The sequence below is a fragment of the Ictidomys tridecemlineatus genome, chromosome 3 (genome assembly GCF_052094955.1).
Source record: "Ictidomys tridecemlineatus isolate mIctTri1 chromosome 3, mIctTri1.hap1, whole genome shotgun sequence".
Lineage (NCBI taxonomy): Eukaryota > Metazoa > Chordata > Mammalia > Rodentia > Sciuridae > Ictidomys > Ictidomys tridecemlineatus.
The window spans coordinates 39,638,188-39,663,991 of NC_135479.1; the positions used below are offsets into that span (position 1 = coordinate 39,638,188).

A 25,804-nucleotide genomic window follows, 5' to 3' on the forward strand; every position below is an offset into this window, starting at 1 on the left:
GATTCCATCATAGCCATTCTGACAGGGTTATGATGTTATGTCATCAGAGATTCAACTTGCTCTTCCTAAATGGCTAGCCATCTGAGCATCTTTTCCTGTGCCTTTTCAGGCAAAGTCATTTCAAATCTTTCCCCCATTTTTAAATTGAATTTTTTTTACTTTCTTATGGCTTTAAGAGTTCTTTTTATACTCTGGATATAGATTCTTTGTCAGATACAGCTTTACAAGTGTTTTCTCTCAGTCCCTGGTTAGTCTTTCCCACCAGTGTCTTTTTTAGAGCAAACATTTTAAGTTTGATCAAGTTCAGTTAATCAATTTTTTTTCTTATGGATTGTGTTTTTTTAACATCATTTCTGAGAAATTTTTACCTACCCTGAGATTTAAAAGATTCTCTGCTATGTTTTCTTCTGAAAGTTTTATAGTTTTACATTTTATATTTAGACTCATGGTCCATTTCAAGTTGATATTTTTAAGAAGCGTGATTTAGGGAGACATTTATTTCTGTTGGAATGTGAACATTCTCATGTCCTAAGTCACCCAAATGTCCAAAGTATCTTTTCTCCACTGATTTGCCTTCACACCTTGGTGAAAATCCACCAAGGTACATGTGCAGGTCCATTTCTGATCTGTTTTTCTTCCTTTGCCAACTACATCATCTTGATTACTGTAGCTTTATCATTATTATTAAAATCAGCTACTCTGAGTCTTACAACCTTATTCTTCTCTTTCAAAATCTCTGGCTCTATTCTAGTTACTTTGCCTTTCCATACACATTTTAGAATTTGTTTACTGATAATCTGCCCAAAAATCTGGTTAAGATTGTATTGTAACTGTAGATCAGATGGTGGTACACACTTATAATCCCAGCTACTTGGGAGGCTGAGGCAGAAAAATCCCAAGCTCTACGCAAGTGTTGGCAACTTTTCAAGACCCCTGGGTCAAAATAAAGAAATAAAAATGGCTGGGATGAAGGCTGGCACAGTGGCACATGCCTGTAATCCCAGCGGCTTGGGAGGCTGAGGCAGGAGGATCACAAATTCAAAGCCAGCCTCAGCAAAAGCAAGGCACTAAGCAACTCAGTGAGAACCTATTTCTAAATAAAATACAAAATAGGGCTGGGGATGTGGCTCAGTGGTCCAGTGCCCCTGAGTTCAATCCCTCAAAAAAGAGGGAGGGACTGGGGATGTAGCTCAGAGGTAGAGCACCCAGGGTTCAATTCCCAGTATAGGAAAACAAAGAATTCTATCAATCAATTTGGGGAAATTGGTGTCTTAACGATATTGAGTTTTCCAATTGATAAAATCATCCAATCCATTTATTTAGATTTTTGTAAACTGCTTTAATCAGCATTTTAATTTTACTTCTTCAACACTTTGTAGGGTTTTTCTTCTCCACCTTTTTTATTGATGCAACACTACAATGTTGTGCTAGATTTGTATCTTAGGTATTTTTTAAAAAAATTTTTTTAGTTATAGATGGACACAATATCTTTATTTATTTTTATGTGTGCTGAGGATTGAACCCAGTGCCTCCCACATACGAGGCAAGTGCTCTACCACTGAGCTATAGCCCCAGCCCAGTATTTTTGTTTCTAAAGTTGTGGGTGGTTTTATTTTTAAATTCCCTTTTCCAGTTGTTCTTTGTGGTATATAGAAATATTTTTTGTATGTTGGCCTTATACCCTTTGACCATACTGAACTTGCTCATTAGTTCTGGGAACTATTTTATAGCTTCCTTGGGATTTTCTGTGTCAGTGACCACACAGTCTGAAAATAGACTTTTGTTTCTTTTCAGTGTGTGCCGTGTGGTTTTTTGACTCTGGCCTTGTGCACTGGCTAGAGCCAACAACGTGATGCTGAGGAGCAGCAGAGAGTGGAAATCCTAGCATTGTTCCTGGTCTTAGGGGGAAAGCATTCGGTCTTCCTCCACTAAGATAGCTGTGGCATTTTGATAGAAATCGTTTATCAGGTTAAGTTTTCTCATCCTGATTTGCTGAGAAATTTTTATCATAGGTAGATCATGAATTTTGTCAAGTTTTTTTCTACATCAGTTGGCTTTTCTTTTCTATTCTGTTGTTTTATTCTGTTGCAATACTGATTTCTTTTTTCAATATGGGGGATTGAACCCAAGGCCTCAGATACCCTAGGCAGGTGCTCAGCCACATTGGTGAACTTTTAATATTGGACTAGCCTTGCATTTCTTATATTAACTCCCCTCATAATTCTTTTTACACGTTGTTGGATTCAATTTGCTAATATTTTATTGCCTATTTTTACATCCATGTTGCTGAAGCATTTCGGTTTATACTTTTTTTGTACTCTCTGTATCTATATTGGGGATCAGAACAATAATAGCTTTTCAAATAAATTAGAAGTGTTCCCTTCTCTTTCTAGAAGAGATGTGACAATTGTGTTATTTCTTCTTTAAGTGCTTGGTAGAATTCACTGGTGAAATCATCTTGGCCTGCAGTTTTCTTTTTTAAAGGTTGATAGCTATAAATTTAATTTGTTAAACGGAGAACTATTTAGGAGAATTCTTCTTGGGGGCGTTTTGGTAGTTTTTAGATTTCAGGGAATTTTATTGTTGTATCTAAGTTGTTGAATAAATTGTGGTACATAAAGCTGTTCAGAAGATTCCCTTATCATCTGCTTAATATCCACATATGTAGCAGTAGCTTCTCTTCTATTCCTGATGCTAGTGACAAGGTCTCTCCATTTTTGCTTTTGGGCTAGAGGTTTATCAATTTTGTTGATCTTCAGAAAGAACCATCTTTTTATTTCACTTATTTTTTTTTTCTCTGTCATTTTCTGCTTCCAATTGCATTCATTTCTGCTCTTTATTATTTCCATGCATCTGTTTATTTCACAAAACTTGATGAAGATTAAAGTCATCACCATGATTGAGCAAAACTCTTAGAATTTTCCTTCAGTACTGGAAGTGGAATCCATACTAGGCTAGCTCTTTACCACTGAGTTATCCCCTAACCCATAAAATATATTTTTAAAATTCATTAGTTTGAGAACCATCTTAGCAGTGGCCCTGTGTTGTCTCTTTTCAGTTGACTGGTCTGAGCGTCTCCAATGGAAAGGACCAACTTGTAGTGTTCCATACAAAAGACAACAAAGACCTCATTGTGTGCCTCTTCAGCAAGCAGCCCACCCATGAGAGTCGAATTGGAGAACTTGTTGGAGTCCTGGCGAATCATTTCAAGAGGTAAAGTTTTATTTTTGTAACTAAGACAGGTTTTAAATATATGAAATCATAATTATCACTGAACTTGTTTGGTGCCAATTTTAATCTATTGAGTTATTTTCCTCCATAGAGACAATCCAATCATCTGTTTCATAGAAGGTAAAATTAGTAACCAGGCTTAGCTTCAGGATTAGGAATGATCCTCTGCTTTCCCAGTCTCTAGCTAAACCAACAATGGGAGGTTTCCCTAATGGGTATTTCTTCACAGTGAATCCAAATGTAATTAAATCCAAACAATAGGAAAAAAATTACTTTGTATTCTTACCATCACAGCTCCTCATTTGCTTCCAATATAATCAGCGTGTCTACTATTACCCTAAACAAATTAGAAGGCAGATTCAAGATAACATGTAGGTCTATGAGACTAAAGGAATTCCCAGGAGAGGCAATAGCTCCTATAAAAACATGGATTCATGGTGGAATGTGGTATACTCTGAGAACTTCATAGAAAACCTAGTTGATATCTGGGTATATGTGTGTGTGGTGAACAATGATGTAAGGAATATAAACTGAGAGCAGACCCTGAGGGCAATGGGGACCTGCAAATGGATCATCTAACATGGGGGAGGGATTTTGTCTGGTTACTTATTGAAGTTGTTTTAGAGATGGAGTTTTTCTTCCCACGAGAGCTCATGGGATGGGTGGGTCTCTCCATAGTCGTACTTTCTTCTCACTGTGGCAACCATTTGCATCCCCCATCCCATCTCGAAGCTGGGGGGAAAGACAACCAGTGATGATCCAAGTGATGATACTGGTTCCTTTTCCTTCTATAGACATTTCCCACATTCCCAGAAATAATCAAGTACTACTTGGCTTTGTCCCCTTCCTAAAGATATTTAGACTCAGATGTCCTCATGTCTAACTCTACTGCACTTTTTCTTCCTGATAAATGTATTGACTATAATTTTAGAGGCAGAATACCCAGGTCATTTATTTTATGTTATTAAACCTTGTGTTCTAGATCAAAGTGGATCTTTAAATTATATGGAGGGGGCTGGGGATGTGGCTCAAGCGGTAGCGCACTCGCCTGGCATGCGTGCGGCCTGGGTTCGATCCTCAGCACCACATACCAACAAAGATGTTGTGTCCGCCGAGAACTAAAAAATATATATATATATTAAAAATTCTCTCTCTCTCTCTCTCTCTCTCTCTCTCTCTCTCTCTCTCTCTCTCCTCTCTCACTCTCTTTAAAAAAATAAAAATAAATAAATAAATTATATGGAGGCCTTTGAAAAATGCTCTTCTAACTGCCAAATAATTATAAAACTGAGAGTTTATAATTTAGAATGGAAGGTAAAGACATAAAAGCATCTCTAAATAATTATCTGTGATTCCCATAAGCAGACTTATTTTCCTAATGACATTTAGGTATCACAAAGCATGGGCATTTAAAGGAATTATTGTTCGTCATCTTGAATTTGGATGCTTGTAGTAATGGATTCAAAAAACGGATACAATAGTTTTTGCCTGAAGAACTGATGTATTTTGTCTCAATCTTAGTCCTTGTTTAGTGTCTCCTACTGACAGAAATAGAATTCACAGATTCACTTCCTTTTCGTAGCATATGTGCTCTGAGATTTATTTCTAGGTGCATGCTTCCTATCTTTAATATATGCAAGAGTTTTAATTTCTTTAAAATTCATAAATGTATGGAGGCAAAGAAGGCCATCAAGATGCTGGGTATTTTTGTTTACTCTTTTTGTTTTTATCTTATGCATTAAGAGCATAAGTAGTAATGAGACATAAAATCTGTCCTGACTGACCCCAGAAAAGTCAGGCTTGGGGGCTGGGGCTGGGGCTCACTGGTAGAGTGCTTGCCTAGCATGTGTGAGGCACTGGGTTCGATTCTCAGCACCACATAAAAATAAATAAATAAAAATAAAGGTTCATTCACGGCTATATATATATATATATATATATATATATATATATATATATGCATATTTATATGTTTAAATAAGGAAAAATATCAGGCTTGAAATTTGGGCTTAGAATTATAATGATCAAGCTATTATTAACTTCATTTTTTTTCTATTTTCCTTTATTGTCACGTCTCATATCATTGGTATGATTTTGAAGTTCACGTTGTAGTTTTTTGTATTGTTGTTGTTGTTTCTGGTTTTGGATTAGGGATTGAACCCAGGGACCCTTTTATACTGAGCCACATCCCCATCCCTTTTTATTTTTTATTTTGAGACAGGGTCTTGCTAAGTTGCTGAAGCTGGCCTTGAACTTGCAATCATCCTGCGTTGCTGGGGTTTTAGGCGTGTGCCACCACTCCCAGCCACATTGTGTTTTACAAGCATAATTATGTGGCATATGATCTTACTTGTCCCTGGGGGTGACTATGGAATTCTACAGGGAAGAGGGATTTAACTCCAGGCCAATTATTTATCTTTAGATCATTTCTCTAACCTGCATTCTAAGAAGTTTTCTAGGCAGAAGATGGGAGGAAATGGCTCAAGACTTCATAAATTAACAGAGGTTGATTTAAACAGGAGTCATTGTCTTTAAAAAATTATAAAGAGAGAGGATCAGAACTTGATCGAGGGCTGAGGTTGTGGCTCAGCCATAGAGCGCCTGCCTAACACGTTCGAGGACTTGGGTTTGATCCTTAGCACCACATAAAAATAAATAAAATAAAGGCATTGTGTCCAACTAAAAAATAAATATATATTTTTAAAAAAAAATAACTTAAAAATCCACTAGCAAAACTTCAGCCAAGTTACAGAATTTTTCAAATTTTGAAAAAAGAGTATCTCATTTCATTAGGGCTAGTACAACACTGTACCCCAAACAAATAAGGGTAGCACAAGAAAAGAAAATGATAGTCCAGTCCCACTTTAGTACAGATTATTTTTTAATACTAAATAAAATGCCAACAAATTGGATCCAAGAGGATTTCAAAAGAACACATCATACGCACTGAGGTGGTCCTGAGAATGTAAGGGTGGTGGGGTACATGGACAGCTCTGTAACCTATTCCCCAGATGAAAGGAGGAAAGAATTCCATCTCCCCAGTAGAAACACAAGTGCTACTTGATAAAAGGCAGTGCTGACTGCTGATAAATAAACACACAAACAAAGTGGGTAAACACAGGAATGGGAACAAATAAAAAGCAAATTTGCAGCTGCCAACCAAAGTTAGTTGCACAGAAATGGTTCAGTGGCTACCACCCAGAGGGCCTGTGGCTTCAAGACCTCTCTCCTAAGTCATATTGTCCCCAGTGAAGGGGAAGGATGTATGCAAGCTAAGGGAAGAAATGACCTTGGGAACAGGACATGGCAGTTTAGAAAGAGAATGTGAGGCCACAACCCAGTTGAAACTGCAGGTCACCCCTAGCAAGACACCCCTGGCTGGACACTCCTAGCAGGACAGCCTCCTCTCTTCAAGGGCCACATTCGGCAAGGGGCTTCCCCCACTCAAAGTCAATGATAAACCAAAAGAAAAGAACAAGCGAGCTATGCACAGGCAAGCATAAGGAACAAAGGAAGTCAGCAAAGGCAGATTAAAAAATGAGGAATACATTTTACACTAAAAAATGGTTGGAGGGGGCTGGGATTGTAGCTCAGTGGTAGAGTGCTCGCCTAGCACGTGTAAGGCCCTGGGTTTGATCCTCAGCACCACATAAAAATAAATAAATGTATTGTGTCCAACTACAACTAAAAAATAAGTATTTTTTAAAAAAGGTTGGAGGGGGATAGGCCCTAGGTGGAGTGATAAGAACTCTCCTGCCTCAAACAACAAAAAGTAGGCAAAATGTGTGAAGCAACCATTTTCAAGACATTGGGCATCAGAGAGCAAAGGATGTGTTCTCTAAGAGGTAAGAAAGAGAGAAGCTGACCCCATGACCCTGCCATGAGGGAATTGCCAGGCTATATGTTTGCAGGGAACCCAGGTGGAACCTGGCAGATCCCCCTGAGCCATGGAAGCTGAGAGGAGAGTCAGGGAGACCAAGACAGTTCAGTTTGCAGGTCAACGTGCCACAAACTCCAGGGGTCTGTGTAGGATCCCCCTTGCAGGTATGCTGCAAAGTACTGATTAGTGCATGAGGAAGAGAAAACTCCCCAGGCCTGGGAATGAACCAGCTGAGAGGACCAAAGAGAGCCCAGCACTCACACTGAGCAGGAGGAGCCTCTGTCCTACAGGCAAACAGAGCACCTCATAATTCACAGGGTGTTTGGGCAAGAACTCCAGAGGGTTTTACCCCAGCAGAGGGAAATAATTGGCCCTAGAATAAATACTGCTGTAGTAGATACTGCCAAATAATTCTCAAAAGCAAGACCCAAAGGATCAAACTGCTTCCAACTAATTTATATCCTGGAGCAAGATTCATGCATATTTAATGGACTACAAAAATTTCCAAACTCCACACATAGAATTCACCTGAATGTCTGACAGGCAATCTGAGATTAAGAAGCATGCAAATAGGTGGAAATCACAAGCACTGTGAGGAGAAAAGCCATCCAATTGAAACCAGCCTAGAGCTGACAGGAACATTAGAATTAGCAGACGCCGACATTAAAAGTTATTACAATGTCAGATGTTTGTAAGTTAATTAGAGACGTGGAAGATATTTTTTTAAAAACCACACATCAGACTTACAGATGAAAAATACACTGATATTTGTAATATTTCATGATTAAAAACAAGAAAGACAAAGCTTTTCACTTTATCCAGTAGATTTTCCTCATCACTATCTTCTTTCATGAGCTAAAGCCAGACCTCTCCTTCCATGTGAATCCTGAAACTAATGACTAAGTGTAAGTTAGGTTCTTTCTCTGACCTGCAGTCTGTGTTCAGCCTGTACCTATCTTCCCTACCTCCCCAAGCACCCACTCACACAATTTTCATCTTTCCTAAAACATATGAAAAGAACTTTCTTTTTTCCTTAGTGCTGGGGATGGAACCCTGGGCCTTGTGCATGCTAAGCAGGTGCTCTACCACTGAACTACACCTCCAGCCCTGAAGACCGTCTTTAATAATCTTTGATAAGTATACCCCAAAGGGCGACATTAAGACTATTTAGGCCCAGAGGCATATAGCTCAGTGGTAGAGCACTTGTCAAGCATGCACAAGGCCCTGGGCTCAATACCCAGTACTAGAAAAAAAAATTGTTTTAATAACCAGTATGGCTCAAACACAGACCCATCAGGTGCCAAAGACCTGATATGGCCACTCAGCAGGTGCAAGCTGTACTCCACAAATCAGGAATTCCACCAGTGGGAGAAGCCAGGGCCCAAAGCCCAATACATGTTGGGATATGCTGATGAGTTTATTATACAGGTATCTTTACTGCAGTACTTCTCAGTGCCTTTGCTCACTTTAAATGCAGTCAGTATAAAAGAATTCTACCTACACTGATGTCAAACCGTTTCCAAAATATGTTAAGTAGGGGGAAAAGGCAAGGTACAGAATGGTGTGTATAGCATACTATATCAATGTAAAAAAAAAAAGTTGTAATATCTCTCTCTCTCTCTCTCTCTCTCTCTCTCTCTCTCTCTCCACAAATACATACATGTATATATACAGTATATCCCAAAGGGCAACATTAAGGATATTTAGGTTACTTATATAGAGAGCGAATGTAACCATCTATATTACAGCTATCTCTCATTGCAATTTTTATATAAATGGTATGCAACATACACCATTTTCTTACCTTGTCTTTTTCCCCCCTATTTAACAATACACAGAGATACAGATATGTGCACACACATATAACTATGTATATTATAGACCATGTCTGGAAAGATATGCCAGAAATGGGTAACCATGTTTGTCTCTGGAGGGGACTAGAACTCCTCAGTACTTGGAAAAAAAGAGTCAGTAGGCAGATTTTTTTATTTTTCACCATAAACCTTTGCAACAAATATGTGTCACTCTCTGAATTTTTTCACTTTACTACAATAAAGGGCAGCTAGTTTTTAGCATGTCATAGATGGCTCTGAATTCCTTATTTTCTTCCTCGTTTATAAAAAAAAAACACAATAAGACAAAAGCACTTTCTAAGCCAACGATCCATCTCCTGGCGGTGCAGAATCTTGAAATCATCCCAGCGGAACCTCCTGGACCGTCACCGTGGTGTCAGGTCGGGTGAACCTCACGTGAGCGCAGGGCAGGGTCGCCTTCTGTGGCTTGGGGGTCAGCCAGCCGCTTGGCAGAGGTCACAAAGGTGGCGCCCTGGGCTCTTGGGTTGCATGTCCTGCTCTCAGCAGTGACGACCTGCTGGGAGTGAGCCTTTCTGCCCACTAGTAAACAGATGGTCGCACATCGGCTGCCCTAACTAAGGAGTCACCAGAAACCCTGCAATATTAAGCTGTCACAGGACCCATCTGCCCTCAGCAGCTGTCCACGCATTTGCCTGTCTGGATGCTGGAAACCTCAGTATAACCCCACTCTCAGGGACTGAGATTTCTTATTTTTCCTCTTCTGTTTCTGTGGAGGAAGGCCAGAAGCCAATGCCATCTGCTTCTTGTTTGTCATAGCAGTGTCTTTAATATCTGCTTCATTGAAGGAGCACGGTTCCTGGATTTCTCTGAACATTTGACCTGCTCCTCTGATGCAGTTTGCTTGTGTTCTTTTTAACTCTCCCTTAAAACCATGGGCAGCCTCATACGCAGAAGCAGGCCATTGCTTGGCAGCTGCACATCACTGTTGCTGCCCAGGGAGCGCAGGCCAGGGGCCAGGAGAGATGAGGCCTCCTTGGCAGGAGGTGAAGGAAGCAGAGGGGCTGGGCTGCCTCCTGGAGGTCTTGGCTCCCAGCCCCCCCCCCTCCAGCCGGCTGCTGCCCACTGCCTTCCTGCTGCTGCCTGTGTGTCTGTACAGGTTTTCATGGTTTTGGATCTGTATTCCCAGGCAGCTCTCCCCCAAATGCCTGGCTACTCGTCCTGGTAATTTATATTCCAACTGAAAATATACAAGTAAAATAAGCAGAGTTGAAAATAATTGTAGATTGCCAACCTAGGGGACTGGTTGATTAAATGTTGGTCATCTCAAGGGCATATGTGGGCTATTTGAAATTGTAATTATTGAAGGCATCTAATTCATGATGATAGAAAAATAAGTGACCACAATTTCCCTTCCTTTACCTTCCACTGGAGATGTACATAAAAACATTGCAGAGAGACCAACTTTCCACAGCTCGAGAAACTAGAAACAGCACTCGGCCGTGGGCCATTGATATGCCTGGCTGCTGCTCAGGACACCCATCAGGCCTGCCCCAGTTGTCCCATGGAGAGCAGCTCTCCACTCCACCCCAACAGCAACCTCCCCCCCCAGCTGTGCTTCTCCCCATGTGCTCACCTCCCTCTGACATGCCACACCTCTGCTTGTGCATTTGTTTATTGCACATGTTCCAACTGAAATATAAGCTCCATGTGAGCAGAGGCTATTTCTGCTGTGCTCCGCAGTCTCCCTAGTGTTCAAAACAGTGCCTGGCACTTGGAAGGTTCTCTGTAAACACTAGTTGAATGATGATTGTTAGATAGATCATTGCTGGCTGAAACAGCCCAGTATGATATATCCAGCTCTTCTTCCTGATGTGTGCACCTTGCCTACCAGAAGATGGTACCTCAGTCCTCCTTCCGTAAGAAAGAAAGGAAGCATCCTTTTGAAGTGTCCTTCCCTTCATGAATACTGTTTTCTTGCATTGATTCTAGGATTACAGCTCTAAGCATTGTAATGCATCTGGGGTCAGAGTGATTAGATATTTCAAGATATTAAGTCAGCAGTTAATGGGGCTCTGAGCTGAAGAGGCCTGGGTATGTTATATGCTGAGGGCTGCAGCTTTTCATTCACTTTTCTTTAACCACTAAGGAACTAGAAATAATTTCAGACTCTTCTTGTCAGTTAGCTGATGAGGAAGCAGGATGTAGGGGTTCCTGCTCGGATCAGCAGTTTCTTAATAAGTGAAAGACTTTGAAACCACAACTAGAGGCTGTGCACATAAGTCAGCTCTCCAGCTTAAGAGCTGAGCCAGGGATTCTAACTACAAGCAGGTGGACCATAAGAAGGAATCCAGAAGAATCCATTTGCCCCTTTTATGTGAGAACCGTAGGATGAAAAGATGTCTCCTTATTTATGGGTCCTATGGGGAAAGAGATTAGCAGTAAGAAGATGTAAACAATAAGACTGAAAAGAAAAAAGCAAAGCTATTTCTGAAAAGGATTACAACAGGAAATTCATATTATAGCAACTATCTGCTTCAAGAAATTGTGGATTCTACATAGACAGAAGAATAAAGGCAATATGACCAACAGATTAAGACAGTGCTGGCTGAGAAATGAATGCAAATGTTCAGTGATTTGAATTAAGTAAGAAAAATATTAACAACTTAAATCAATATAAAAATCTGAAAGTAGCAGTTGATATTGCAGAAGATAAGATTGATCTGAAAGAAGCCAGATGCAGTGGTGCACACCTGTAATCTCCGCCATGCAAGAGGCTGAGGCAGGAGGACCACAAGTTTGAGGCCAGCCTCAGAAATTCACAGAGATTCTCTCTCAAAAAAAATAAAAGGACTGAGGATGTAGCTCAGTGGTAAAGTGTCCTTAGATGCCATCTCCAACACCAAAAGAAAAGAAGAACAAAAAAGAAAGAAAGGAAAAGTCTCCCCTCAGGCAGAAGAGGAGGGCACTGATTTTAAAAGTTGACAGAGAAGACCAAACCCCAAAAGCTTCCACTGAAAGAACAGGTGTACTTGAAACAGATACAGAATAAGTGCAAGTGATACTATATCTTAAGGCTTCTAAATATAGTATTTTAAATTTTAACATCTGTGAAAATTGGGATATAAATTAATGAATTCTCACAGATACGGTGGACAGCTCTTTATCTTTCTTAGCAACATAAGACACAGTAAAATATGGTAATTTAAAGCATTCTAGAAGAAAATATTCCTATACTGAAAGTACCTTGTCTGAAAATCTAGAGTGCCTATTTGTTACCATAATGACCTTTTATAATTTAAGAGTAACAAATATTTATTACATATGATTTATGATATGTGATATATATATTCAGCTACATCTGAGTATATTTTTAATATATAAATATATATACATCACAGCTAAGTATATTTATACATATGTTATATATGACATATAATGTGTGCATAGATATATAGGTAGATATTTCTTTTTTCTTTTTTAAGCACACAGACCTTGGGGTGGGGTCAGATGCCCTTACAAAGGAAGGAAAATCGGGATTGCCTTCTGAGACAGTAAATGCCAGAATGCATTGGAGCAACAGCTTTTGTTTTTTGAGAGGAAAAGGTTAGGGTCTAAGAATGTTATGCCCAACCAAGTTGTCATGTGTGTTTAACAGTCAGATGCCTAAGGAAGCGCGTGCTCCTGAGGCGCTCAGGAAGGGGAGCAGCTGCAGTGCGGAGTCAAAGCTGTCACGACCTCCGTCTTTCATCTTCACTTCTCTTCATTCGCCAGCTTTGCTCTCCCACAGTAGCTTCTTCCATGTGTCCAGAAATCCCAGGGGAGTGTTCCCACTAGCCAGGAACCATAGCCAGAACAGCAGGATTGCCACTTGTTGTGGGACACCTACCCCCATGGGGGTCACTGTGACCAGATAAGTAGGAGCTTCTAGAACATGGCGGTCTCCAATAAGACCTAGGGCAAGCATTTTTTTGGAAGAAGGTGAGGCAGAGCTGGGTAGGAGTGCTTGGGGTCATGAAGTGAATGGAGCCAGCATTTCCCACAAGAAGTAGAAATGAAGCTAGGTGAGAAAGACAAATACTAGAGCTTTGTTTTGGACAAAAGTCCATCCGAGTCAATGTGGTTAGATGTTTTAGATTTTAAAAATAAATAAAATAGCATGCCATTGAGGATAAAAAAAGAGCTTTCTGTATCAGGGCTCCTTAAAATGCATGCTCATGTGCACTGGCATCCCCGAGGTTGCTGTTCAAAAGGCAAATCCAAGGCCATCCCAGGCATCTAAACCATCATCTCCAGGAATCCACACCTTTGCTAAGCCACCAAAGTGGTCCCTACACACAAAGTTTGAGATCCGCTGGCTTCATGAGCTGACTTAGGAAACAACCCAGATAAGCACATTGGGTTTGATGTGGCCAATTTGCTGAAGCCATTGTGACAAATGTAAGTTTAAAAAAAAAAAAATGAAACCACTACACGTTCGTGGTTTTTTTGTTATTACCGAAGTGCAAAATAAACATCCTCAACTGCCCCATGAAGAGAAGTCCGAAGGGGTACAGGAGCAATGGAAATTAGAAATGAGATGACCATTGGCACAGAAGCCACCCAGGCCCAGAATCTGTTGACATCTACTTATCCCAGAAGAGAGCTGTCAGTCATTCTCGGCACTGGTTTTTAATTAGCATAAGAAGTTTGTAGCGAGGTCCCACCTGCCTGTTCCCAAATAGGAAACCCCACCTGCAGTAGCAGGCCTCTTCACCAGGAACTTAACCTGTTAACTCAGCCACTCAGGCTTTCCATGTGACTAAGCCAGGGTCCCTGGTGAGGCGGGGCTGCTGCTGTCTGCTGTGAGCACTTACCGGCCCAATTTCCCTCAGCCAGGGCTCCCTGAGAGGGTGTGCCCATCCACACAGTCATCCTAAGCTGTACCTGCTTTTATGATAGGGGTTTTTGGAGGATTGTTGCAGATCAAAGCCACTTATATGCTTTATGATGTGCCCATCATTGCCTTTCATGTTCAAAGAGTAAATCTGAAAGTGCCGGAAAATTGATGATCTTTTCAGCATCTCTGCAGGTAGATAATGCACATTCACAGTAGCCATACTGCTTTTTTAAAGGCCATAGCACCAAACCTTACAACACAGGTTAAAATGGAGGTACTGCGAGGTATTCATGGATTTGGCAAATGATTAGTGAACAATACCCTGGTTTGTGCTATCTTTTGGATTTTTTTTTCCTAAATTGAATGTCAGATATAATGGGATTTTTAAAAAGCTTTCTTAAAGTGTTTATTTCGGGTCCTGTCTGCTATATTGGAAGCAGGATCTTATGTAAGCATAACATACTTAGCCAAGTGTCTCGTCTGCGGGGAACACCGTTCCATTTCCACGCCATCCGTCATTCAGCAGGTGCCTGCGCCAGTCAGCTATGGGTGTGGAGGGACAGAAAGATGGCCATTCACTCCAGCTCTGAATTCCATGAGAAAGAGGGCATGCAGAAACAAAGTGGGAAATCGAGCAAGATTTTCCCCAGAGAAGGGAGCAGAATGCAAAAGTTTGGTGGAGAGAAGCATCCTGGCACATTTGGAGAACTGGGTGACTATAGGGGACCAAAGGGACAGTAGCAAGAAATGAGACCTGAAAACTAAGCAGGAGCTTATAAAAACCCCTGTGTCGGCCCACTTGAACTTTGGCATGTAAGTAATAGGGAGAAGTGAGCATAGAAATGTAAAACTCTCCAGTGAGACAAAACCGGATGACATAGACACCAGCCTGCCTGGACATGATCGAAAATGCAAACTATTTATCCACGTAAGGAAAGCAGGGACCTGGGGATTAGTTGATGTAGAACACAAACGTGACCATCACATGCCAAAATGGCTGCACTGAGCACAGAAAGAGCCAGCAAGGGTGGAGTTCTTTAGAAGGGTAGATGCAACCCTCAGTAATGAAACCAGAAATCAGAAACTCTCACAGGAGAAAAACTGTAATAAAATTTCTTCATCTTTGCAGCTCCCCCAGCTGCTTGCTTCTTTGGCTGCCCCTATAGTTATTAGCAATAAAAAAAAAAAAATCCCTAAAATGAGAAGGATCTCGATCACCACCTTCAAGGACTGCAAGGAAGCAGGAGATTAAAGAACCTTCATCCCATTCTGCAGCCATTGTTCAGGGGAGAAAATCCCCAGGAAATGATGGAAATATTTATTTGGGGGAAGGAAAGGTTTGAGTGTGGGGACATTTGTCATTTGGTCTGTCCAGCCACCCTTCAAGGACCTCCCTCTCCCCCCACACACGTCTGTCTGGTTCTAGCAGAGGCGCTTCCTCCCTCCATGGCCCTCCTCCCAGGAGCTGGGTTTGTGGGAATGGAGGCACCTGACCCAAGCTAGACCGCTTCCCATCCTCAGGCTTTTCAGGCGTGGGGATGAGAAGACCCACAGGTCACTGCCGCTCATGTGTCTGGAGGGGAACCCTTGGAAGCTATGACTGAGCAGGTTTCCAATGCAGAAGCTGGTCTCAGTGGGAGAGCAGCATGCAGTAGAGCAGACCTACAGGGAGAAGCAGAGGCTTGAGTGACATGGGCCTGACTCCCTCCGGGACAGATTGGCTTATCTGAGAGGTCATCCACACTGTGGTCTTGTATAGTCCAAATGTGAACTGCAGATGATTGGCAGAATTTACTATAGGAATTGTTGGAGGATGGGTTCTTTGTTGTTGTTGTTGTTATTATTATTATTATGGTATCAGGGATTAAACCCAGGGGTACTTAAACACTGAGCAACATCCCCAGCCGTTTTTTAATAGTTTATTTAGAGATAGTCTCACTGAGTTGCTGAGGGCCTCACTAAGTTGCTGAGGCTCTTTTTGATCCTCTTACATCAGCTTCCCAAGCCACTGGGATTACAGGCATGTTCCACCATGTCCAGCTTCATTATTTTTCATTTTTTATTTTATGTGTTCCCTTTAGCTACACATGACAGTAGAGCGTATTTTGACCTATTATATTTACATGGAGTATAACTTATTCTAATTAGGATCCCATTCTTGCAGTTGTACATGATGCAGAGTTTCAGTGGTAATGCATTCATATGTGAACATAGGAAAGCTATGTCTGAGTCATCCTCCTATCTTTCCTACTCCCATCCCCCCCCCTTCCTTCATTCCCTTTTGTCTAATTCAATAAACTTGTATTCTCATCCCCCTTATTGTATGTCAGCATCCACATATCAGAGAAAACATTCAACCTTTGTTTTGGGGGGATTAATTTATGTCACTTAGCATGATAGTCTCCAGTTCCATTTATTTACCAGCAAATATCATAATATACCACATTTTCTTTATCCCTTCACCTATTGAAGGGCACCTAGGCTGGTTCCACAGCTTAGCTATTGTGTATTGAGCTGCTATCAATATCGATCAATATCGATCAATATCGATAGTTGCTGAGGCTGGCATTGGATTTGTGATCCCCCGTCTCAGCCACCTGAGTAAGCAGGTGTGTATCAAGGAGTGGGATAACTGGTTCAAATGGTGGTTCCATTCCAAGTTTTCTTAGGAATCTCCAAACTGCTTTCCATAGTGGTTGCACCAATTTGCCGTCCCACCAGTAAAAAGTGTGAGTGTATCTTTTTCCCCACCTCCTCACCAACATTTATTGATACTTGTATTCTTTTTTTAACTATCTTTTTTTTTTAATTTAATGCTGAGGATTGAATCCAGTGCCTCATGTGTGCCAGGCGAGCGCTCTACCACCAAGCTCCAGCAGCAGCCCTGTTCCTTATATTCTTGATATTTGCATTCTCACTGGAGTGAGATGGAATCTCAGTGTAGTTTTCATTTGCATCTCTCTAATTGCTAGAGATGTTGAACATTTTTTCATATATTTGTTGACCATCCATATTATTTCTTCTGCAAAGTACCTGTCCAGTTCCTTTGCCCATTAATTGATTGAATTATTTGATTTTTGTTTTGTTTTCGTGTTTAAATTTTTTGAGTTTTTTATACATGGAGGATGAATTCTTAAATATTTTCCTCTTAGCAGCGTGTTTCCCCAGTACTGGGGATTGAACCCAGAGGCATCCTACCACTGAACCACATCCCCAGCTCTTTTCATTTTTTATTTTGAGACAGGGCCTTGCTAAGTTGCTGAGGCTGGCATTGGATTTGTGATCCCCCTGTCTCAGCCACCTGAGTAAGCAGGTGTGTATCACCTTGCCCAGCTGTTAAAGTGTGTCCAAGTTGAAGAAAATTAAGGCTTTTGGGTTGGATTAGTCTTTTAACGAATTATAGCAGAAAAATGTATTTTGCTCAGATTTGCAGGTATGTTTGGAGTTTATGTAGAAGGGTCAAGGAAGGATGTGCTGCTCCTAGGTGCTTTTATATAAGCATAGTGCTCCTACGGAGGTCGTGAAATCCATATGACCATTCCCACCTCACAGTGCCAGACAGTAGAGTTCAACGTTTAAAAATCATCTACCTACGTTTCATGTCATGCAGATCCACATTGTTCCTAGCATCTGGCACTTTAACCTTTGCAAACTAGTTCCCAAAATACAAAGCCGTTGTAAAAATGCACAGGTTTTAGCATTTCCTATGGGAATTTTGGTTGATGCTAATTTTTTTTAATTTTCTTTTTTGTAGTTGTAGATGGACAGAATGCCTTTATTTTGTTTGTTTATTTTGATGTAGTGCTGAGGCTCGAACCCAGTGTCTTACACATGCTAGGCAAGTGCTCTGCCACTGAGCTACAGCCCAGCCCAGATGCTAAATTTTGATATCTTTTCTGATCTTTTCCATTTGATATTTAGTATTATCCCATCAAATCTGCCAAATGACTAATTCACTTAAATTTTCCAAATTCACCAATTTACCAAAAAATGCCTCTCTCTTGACTCCTTACAGTTTGTAACAATTCACTTAGGCAGGATGGCAATGGATGACTTTTGAGGATTTCTACAAAGTTCTAAGTGATCAATTTGTATTTTGTTTTCCTAACAGTTTTCAACAGTATGACTCTGGCCTCACTGCAGCTGGGGGTAGCTAGAACAGAGGAGAAACGGGGAAAGAGAGGAGAGCCTATTCCCAGCTGCTAATCCCACTGAGGAGGGAGGCTGAGGGGGGCCAGAGGGAAAGCCCAGGGGACAGCAAGGGGTGGGCTGAAGGTTGGGAAGAGTCTGACACCAAGAACCCCAGGCGCTCATACCAGCCCTGATAGTCCGCCCAACAAAAATAGGGAGGAAAACAGCTTTGTTAAATACGCAAATTTTGTAAATTTGGCAAATTGGATTTTCAGCAGATTGAACCTTTGGTGAATTCACCTTTTGGCAAGTCACTTTTTACCAATGAATCTAGTTCATAGAAAGTTCTCTCTTTTGCTTAAGCTAATATGAATCAGGTTTCTGTCACTCAAATCCAAGAAAATCCTAACCTAATGAGTCTCAGGAAAAACAATAACAAAAATAAGGGAGGCCAGGCACCTTGGGAGGTTGCGGCAGGAGGATCATAAGTTCAAAGCCTCTTGGCACAGGGCCAGGGGCAAGTTATTTTCTAGAATGTTGGCTTAGAATATTGACTGGGGCCAGTTGTTTCCACATGGTGTATGTTCCTGGCCAGACCCCTGGCCTTCTTAAAAAGATAACAGCACTTCTTTCCTTTAGCTTCTCTTTGACACATTGAAAATCTTTCCTCAGCAAAAATCAAGGCACTAAGCAACTCAGTGAGACCTTGTCTATAAATAAAATACAAAACTAGGGCTGGGGATGTGGCTCAGTGGTCAAGTACCCCTGAGTTCAATCCCCAGGACAAAAAAAAAAAAAAATGAGGAAGGAGTGCGGCTTGTTGAACAAGGGACAGATATCGCCACTCAGAAGGTATCCTGCAGACAGAAGGTATTTTATTTTATCCATCAGGAAGTGAGGTTTTGAAACTAAAAATAAGCACTAACAGGGAATGTGAAGTCCAGCTAGTAGAAAGGGAGCGACTGGGTGCTTTATTAGCTCAGACCTCCAGGCCAGATGACCCCGGCACACTCAGAAATCTCTGTGCTGTCAGGAGAGAGAAGGGGCCCAAAAACTAAAGGCAGGCAAAGGATCTCCTAGTTTCCCAAATGTGAACAGAGACCCCCCCAAGAGTAAAATCACTGTAGAACCTGACATAAATTTTCAACAAAATTCGAAAATTGTCAGAATTTACAAGTACTTAGAAAAAGCTACAAAAATCAGCATAAAGCTAATGGGAAGAAATTGGGTAAAACTAACGGAGTTCCTTTAAACAACATCTAAGATGAAGACCTACTCACCAGACTTGCCAGTGGCACAATCCCAGGAAAGAGAACTTATATTTTGGATGACAGAATCAGGATTCAAATGATCTTGACAAGCTAGAACAACAAGAAACCACCACACAATGAAGTTAATGTGAAGTTCTGCCTTTGGAATTGGTCTGGCATTTGTTTGCGTGTGGAGAAGGAAAGCCTCTGGGGCCACATCTGTCCCCAAGACTCTAGTACTTGTGATTCTCCCAGTCACGTGCAGCATTGGGGTGCAAGTAAGAAACTCAGCACTAGAGAAGAGAGATAGAAATCATTCTTTGGGGTTAATTTGCACACGGCAAGGGGCAAGTTATTTTCTAGAATGTTGGCTTAGAATATTGACATGGGCCCAGGTGTTTTCACATGGTGTATGTTCCTGGCCAGACCCCTGGCCTTCTTTAAAAGATAGCAACACTTTTTTCCTTTAGCTTTTCTCTTTGACACATTGAAAATTTTTTCCTAAGCTTCCTTTTCTTCAATACCTGAAACTAAAAGAAATATCCAACATATTTATGGCCAAAAAAAAAATGGTTTTTGCATTTAATATATATTACTTGAGGACTTCTTTTTAACTTATTTCAAAAAATATGGAATGTCCAATTTTCTGATTTTTAAACATTTTGTAGCCAGAAAAAAATATTTCAATGTTATAAAATTATTTTAGATAATTTTTCTTCCAGAAACAAAGCAACTAGTTAACCAATAAATGAGCATAAAATTTTCATAGTGGAAAAAATCAGTTTGATCCTTGGTATGACAGAATTATTACAAAATGAAGCAAAGAGTTACATCCTGATCTAGGGAGAAATATACCAGGCATAGAATATCACCAAAAAAATGAAAAGAATCTGACTGAGAACTTAAGAAGAAAAGAAATTTAGGTATAAAATGGAAAAGCACAGCAGCCTTACAGGACCAGATGACTCAGAACTCCTTGTCAGAAAAGAGAAAAAAAAATCAGGGAACAATTTGTTAAGGGATATTATATTTCTTGAGTACCAAGACAAATGGAAAAAAAAAAAAAAAACCAAGCCCAGCCTAGCTAAATTATGCCATTCAGAATTAGTAACTTTCCACATCTGAAGCTTCTTTGATGCATGGCAATTCTTGGCCTTCTCTGTTTAGCATATGCACTGAATTAACAGACCTAGTAGGAAGGAGTATTTGACAGGAAACAGGCAATGTGGCTTCTGGTCCTAACGCTACCATCAGCTAGCTGTAAGCCTTTGAGAATGTCAAAATTTTTTTGTTCTGTGATTTATCTGAAAGATTAAAAGACTGTACCAAATTTGCTCATTTAAAAAATATATATATTTATTTTTGTAAGATGAAAAAGATCTGGAGATCTGTTTCACAGCAGTGTAAATATACTTAATACTGCTACTGAACAGTACACTTTAAAGTGGTTAAGATCTCAAAAAGTAACATAAAAATTGGTATTTGTTAGCCAGCAACATAGAAACAAGAAAAATCTATTTCTTCAAGCTCAGTAACATATCAGACGTTGTCTTAGGCATGGGATTGCAAAAACCAACCTCCTACCATTCATTGTGGTCTATCCAGGGGAAAAAAATGCATAACTCATAACATTTGTAGAAGTATAAATATGGTGGCTTACAGCACAAAGGTCAGAGTACACCTTCAGACATGTGTGAGAGATGGGAAAAGTGTTCTGGGAAAAGGTCATCAAAGATGGGTTGTATTTGTGCTGGGGTTTTAAAGGAGATCTCTAAGTTTAACTTCTAGCCAAGTTGGAGTAACAAGATGAGATTTAGACTTACCAAAAAACAAACTGAATGAAACAGTGGATTTTAAGACACTGGTTATCAACAGTGAAGCACAGCCATCCTTGAGAGACCAGAACCCAGGAGAGGAGCACTACAGTCACCCCCGCCTACTGCCTGGGCGAGTATCCAGCCGCGGCACCTAGAGGGGAGCCGTAGAGCTTGGTGGCTAGAGTTTTCAGGACAGCAGCAGAGAGGAGAGCCACACAGGGAGAGAACTCTGGTTGTTCCGCTGACTGCTGATGTGCACATGTGTATGATACAGCTACTTGAGGATCACGAAAGAACAGTCCAAAAAGATTAGAGGTACCAAGGCCTGGCACTTGCAGAAAGCAAAAAGTAATGCCTGTTCCTAGAAACTAGAGTGGAAAACCTATAACAATCCTTGGAGCACTGAGTGTCACGCAGAGAAGGGTCTTGCTTTAGTAAGTGGGAAATCATTGGCCCTAAACTGAACACTAATCTCCTCTAACAAATCTTAACAGCCAGACCCAAAAGAACTAAATTTTCCCAAGTAACTAGAGGAATACATAATTATTTAGCACCCAAGTATGTGAAATTCACAGTGTTTGACATCCAACCAATAATTGGCAGGCCTGCAAAGAAGCAGGAAAATACACCCTATTATGAGAAGAAATATCAATGAAAACTAACCTAGAACTGCCACAGATATAGTAATAGCCTACAAGGACATTAAAATAGTTATTGACTGTATTTCAACAAAAAGTTAAAGTTGTAAAAGACTCTAAAAACACCCAAATCAAATTTCTAAGAAACTATGTTTGACATGAAAAAAAAAAAACAATGGATGTATTTAACAGTATATTAGACATTGCAGAAGTAAAGATTAGTGAATTTGAAGTCAGCAATAGAAACCATCCAGAATGAAACACATATCTCCATCAAGTTGCTCAAAAACCAGGATAAGAGTGAAATCTTAAAAGTGGCCAGAGGAAGAAGACACATTGTACACAGAGGAATAAAGATAAGGATGATAACAGGTTTCTTATTGGAAACAGTGCAAGCAAGAAAGCAGTGTAGCGACTCCTTTAAAGAACTGGAGGAAAAAACTGTCAACCTGTAATTCCACACCCTGCAAAAATACCTTTAAAGACAAAGGTGAATTAAAGACTTTTCAGACACACAAAAGATGAAACAATTCATTCACAGGAAATGCACATTATGAGAAATGTTTAAGTCTTCAGGAAGAAAAAAAATATGAAAATATAGATCTCCAAAGACTAACGAAGAACACTAGAAAAATTGCTACATGAGTAAATTCATAGCATTTTTTTCTTATTATTTAAATCTTTTTAAAAGACTTTTTAAAATTTTCTGTTTAAAAATAACAGTAACAGGGGCTGGGGTTGTGGCTCAGTGGTAGAGTGCTCGCCTAGCATGCATGAGGCACTGGGTTCGATCCTCAGCACCACATACAAATAAAATAAAGATGATGTGTCCACCTAAAACTAAAAAATAAATATTAAAAAATAACAGTAACAAAGAAATGTGGGTCAATTCATGAATAGAACATAGCAAATTTAAATATTTATACCCCTAATGAGAGAATTTCAAAATATCTTAAGCAAAAACTAATAGAACTATAGGTAAAACTAGGCAAATGTACAATTGTAGTTGGAAATTTCAGTACTCCTATCTCAGCAATCAATATAAGAGTCAACATAAAATTATTAAGCCTACAGAAGACCTGAACACTGTGCCAAAGGAAATGAATTAGCATATTTTAAAACTTCCTACCTTATAACAAACACCAGAACACATGTTATTTTCAAGTACTTATTTGCCAATATAGAGTATATTCTGGGCCTTGTCATAGTCATAATGAATATAAAAGGTTTCGAGATCTCTGCCATAATAAAATCAAATTAGAAATCAGCAGCAAACAGGTCTTTTAAAAATTCCTTCAAAAGTAGGAACCAAATAACACTCCAAAGTAATCTATGGGTCAAAGAAGAAATTAGAAGATAAGATTTTGAACTGAATTAAGATGAAAACATCTGTGTTCTCTTGCTAAAGCAACACTTAGGTGGAAGTGTGTAGCACTAAATGCCTAGATTAGAAAAGAAAGATCTCAAATAATGATTCAACTTCCACTCCAAGAAAGTAGAGGGGCGCTGGGGTTGTGGCTCAGTGGTGGAGCACCTGCTCAGTACATGTGAGGCACTGGGTTAGATCCTCAGCACCACATAAAAATAAATAAATACAATAGAGGTATTATGTCCATCTACAACAGAAGAAGAAGAAGAAGGAGAAGGAGAAGGAGAAGAAGGAAAAATCAGAACATATTAAAGAAAGCAAAAGAAGAAAAACAAAATATTAGAACAGAAATCAACAAAATTAGAAAAATTATAGCAAATATCAGTTAGAACCATCTGGTAAGACTGATTATGAAAAACAGAAGAAAAATTCCCAACATCAGAATAAGAGGTTTGTTTTTTGCTTTTTTAAATTTATTTTTTACCCATAAACAAGAGCATAAAAACTATACCTACTTATAGGATATTGTATGATATTTTGACATGTGTATTGTGTGATGTTCTGGTCAGATTACACATACCTGCCTACTCAAACATCCATCATGCATGGTAAAAAAACATTCAAATTCCTTTCTCTTAGATGTACATAGTCATCATCTGTGGTCACCCTACTGGCAGTAGCACGCCAGACCTCCTTAGTCCCGTCTAACTGTGTGACAACACAGAGTCTGTTGGGGGCGGGGTGGATATTTGAGTGTGGTAATGTTTTCACCTCTCAGAACCTATCAGACTGTACACTGGATATGAGCAGCTTACTGTATGCCACGTATGCTTCAACGAGGCTGTCACTAGAGGTGACTGGGGTCTGGAACGTAGGGAGGGGATCCAGGTGGAAAAGGCCAGTACATTTTGGATATAAGGAGACAGCGTGGAAAAAGACATAAAGGATCTATTTGAAAATACACTGACACTATTCTGAAAACTCATCCAGTGTGTCAAGGTCAGAGTTGCGTGGAAGGATGTGGAAGGATGTGGCAAGAAATACTAGAAGGGTCTCTAGGTATGGCCAGGTGGTCAGGACCATGAAGGTAACATAGATGAGTTTGAATTATGCCAAAGCAGAAGGAAATCGCCTAGGAGAACAAGTGGTATGAGAAGAAGAGCCAGGCTGGAACCCCAGGCGACTCCTGTGCTGAACAGATGACCAAGCTGAAAGGAGGAGACTCGGGAGGTGTCTCACAGAAAGCAGAGGGGGACATCGTGGTCATGCCTCAGCCAAAGAGGAGATCTGCTGGGCTTTGAAAGTGTCTTCAGTGAGGGGTTGGGATAAAAGCCAAATTGGACCTACCAACTGATTTAAAAGACTGGTTAGAAAGTAGCGACTGATCCTTAAAGTGTTCTTATCTCTATTCTGAGGTTTAGTCAAGCTCAAAAGTTAAATTTCTCATATTGAACAGATTCAAGAAAACCAGTTCCAGGTGTCTGATCTGTAGGTGAGAACCTGAAAACCCAGTGGTAAATGTGTTCTGAATTTGGGCAGCTCAGGATGTGGAGAGAAAGGAACGCTTACTCACCGTTGGTGGGAATGTAAATTAGTGCAGCTACTATGGAAAACAGTATGGAGGTTCCTTAGAAAAGTAAAAATAGAACTACCATCTGATCCAGCTATACCACTCCTGGGTATAGACCCAAAGGAAATGAAGTCAGCTTACGAAAGAGATGCCTGCATGCCCATGTTGATTGCAGCACTATTCCCAATAGCCAAGAAACAGAATCGGCCTGCGTGCCTGTCAATAAATGGACAAAGGAAATATGGTATACATACTCAGTAGAGTATTACTCAGCCGTGAAGAGGGAAATCATGTCAATTGCAGGAAAGTGGATGGAACTAGAGGACATTGAATTGAGAGAAGTAAGCCAGACACAAAAATACAGGTATTGCATGTTTTTTCTCATATATGGAAACTGGAAAGAAAAAAAAAAAAAGAAAACCTAGAAGAGGGACTATTAGTGAAGGGGACCATCAGGAAGGGGAACAGAAGGGAGGGCAGGAGAGGGTGGAAGGATCAAAGAATGACATAGGCATGTATGGAAATGGCACAGAGAAACCCATCAATTTGTATAATTAATATGCATTAACAACTATAATTTCAAAAATTAAAAAAAATCATTCAGTTTGGCAAGTTAACGCTGATTCCCACAAGAGCAAAGTGCTGAAGCTTTTGTTCTGTTAGGTGACAGCCTAATTGTGTAACTGAGCAGTGGTGAGTGATCCCCAGAAGGCAGAGGTATGGTCTGCAAACCTTATTATGCACATGCGGATTCTGTGTCCATCCCTCAGGAGGCTCGCTCCCTCTCTGGTTGGACTGTAACTTTCTATTCCTCTCATATGGGTTTTTAAAAGAATGCAGGGCCACTAACAAAGAGAAATATTTTCACCAAATAACTTGTTTTATGTTTATAAGGTTCCCAAACCATCTTCTGCTATTTTCTCCTAAGCGATTGCTGCCAACGATTCTGATGTTTTAGAAACCTGAGCACTCAAAGAGCTACCTCAAGGGTCTCTTCGAAACCTGTTTCTGAATCTTGAAAACTCCATCTGTTAGATTCTTATGTGGGCTCTATTTTCAGTTGTCACTCGGGGAAACCAACTCAGATTCATTATTTTGTGTGACTGTCCTTGGAGTCCTTGGTAAATAAAGGCAGCATTGTTAGTTCAACGATAGCCATCTGTTTGTTCAGAGGAGTAGACTCCTACAGAACACGCACCTCCCGCAAAAGGTAAGGTGTGAAAATAAA

At 40.2% G+C, this 25,804-nt stretch overlaps 1 protein-coding gene across 2 annotated transcripts in view; it reads left to right on the forward strand.

The window, feature by feature from the left end:
* Nucleotides 1-25,804, forward strand: part of Myo1d (myosin ID) — a 304,749-nt gene that overhangs the window by 213,252 nt on the left and 65,693 nt on the right. For both annotated transcript variants that reach the window (XM_040269138.2, XM_005327778.5), the window contains exon 21: nucleotides 3,059-3,213. In XM_040269138.2, the coding sequence (XP_040125072.2) occupies nucleotides 3,059-3,213 (155 nt within the window). The remainder of the gene's footprint in view (nucleotides 1-3,058; nucleotides 3,214-25,804) is intronic.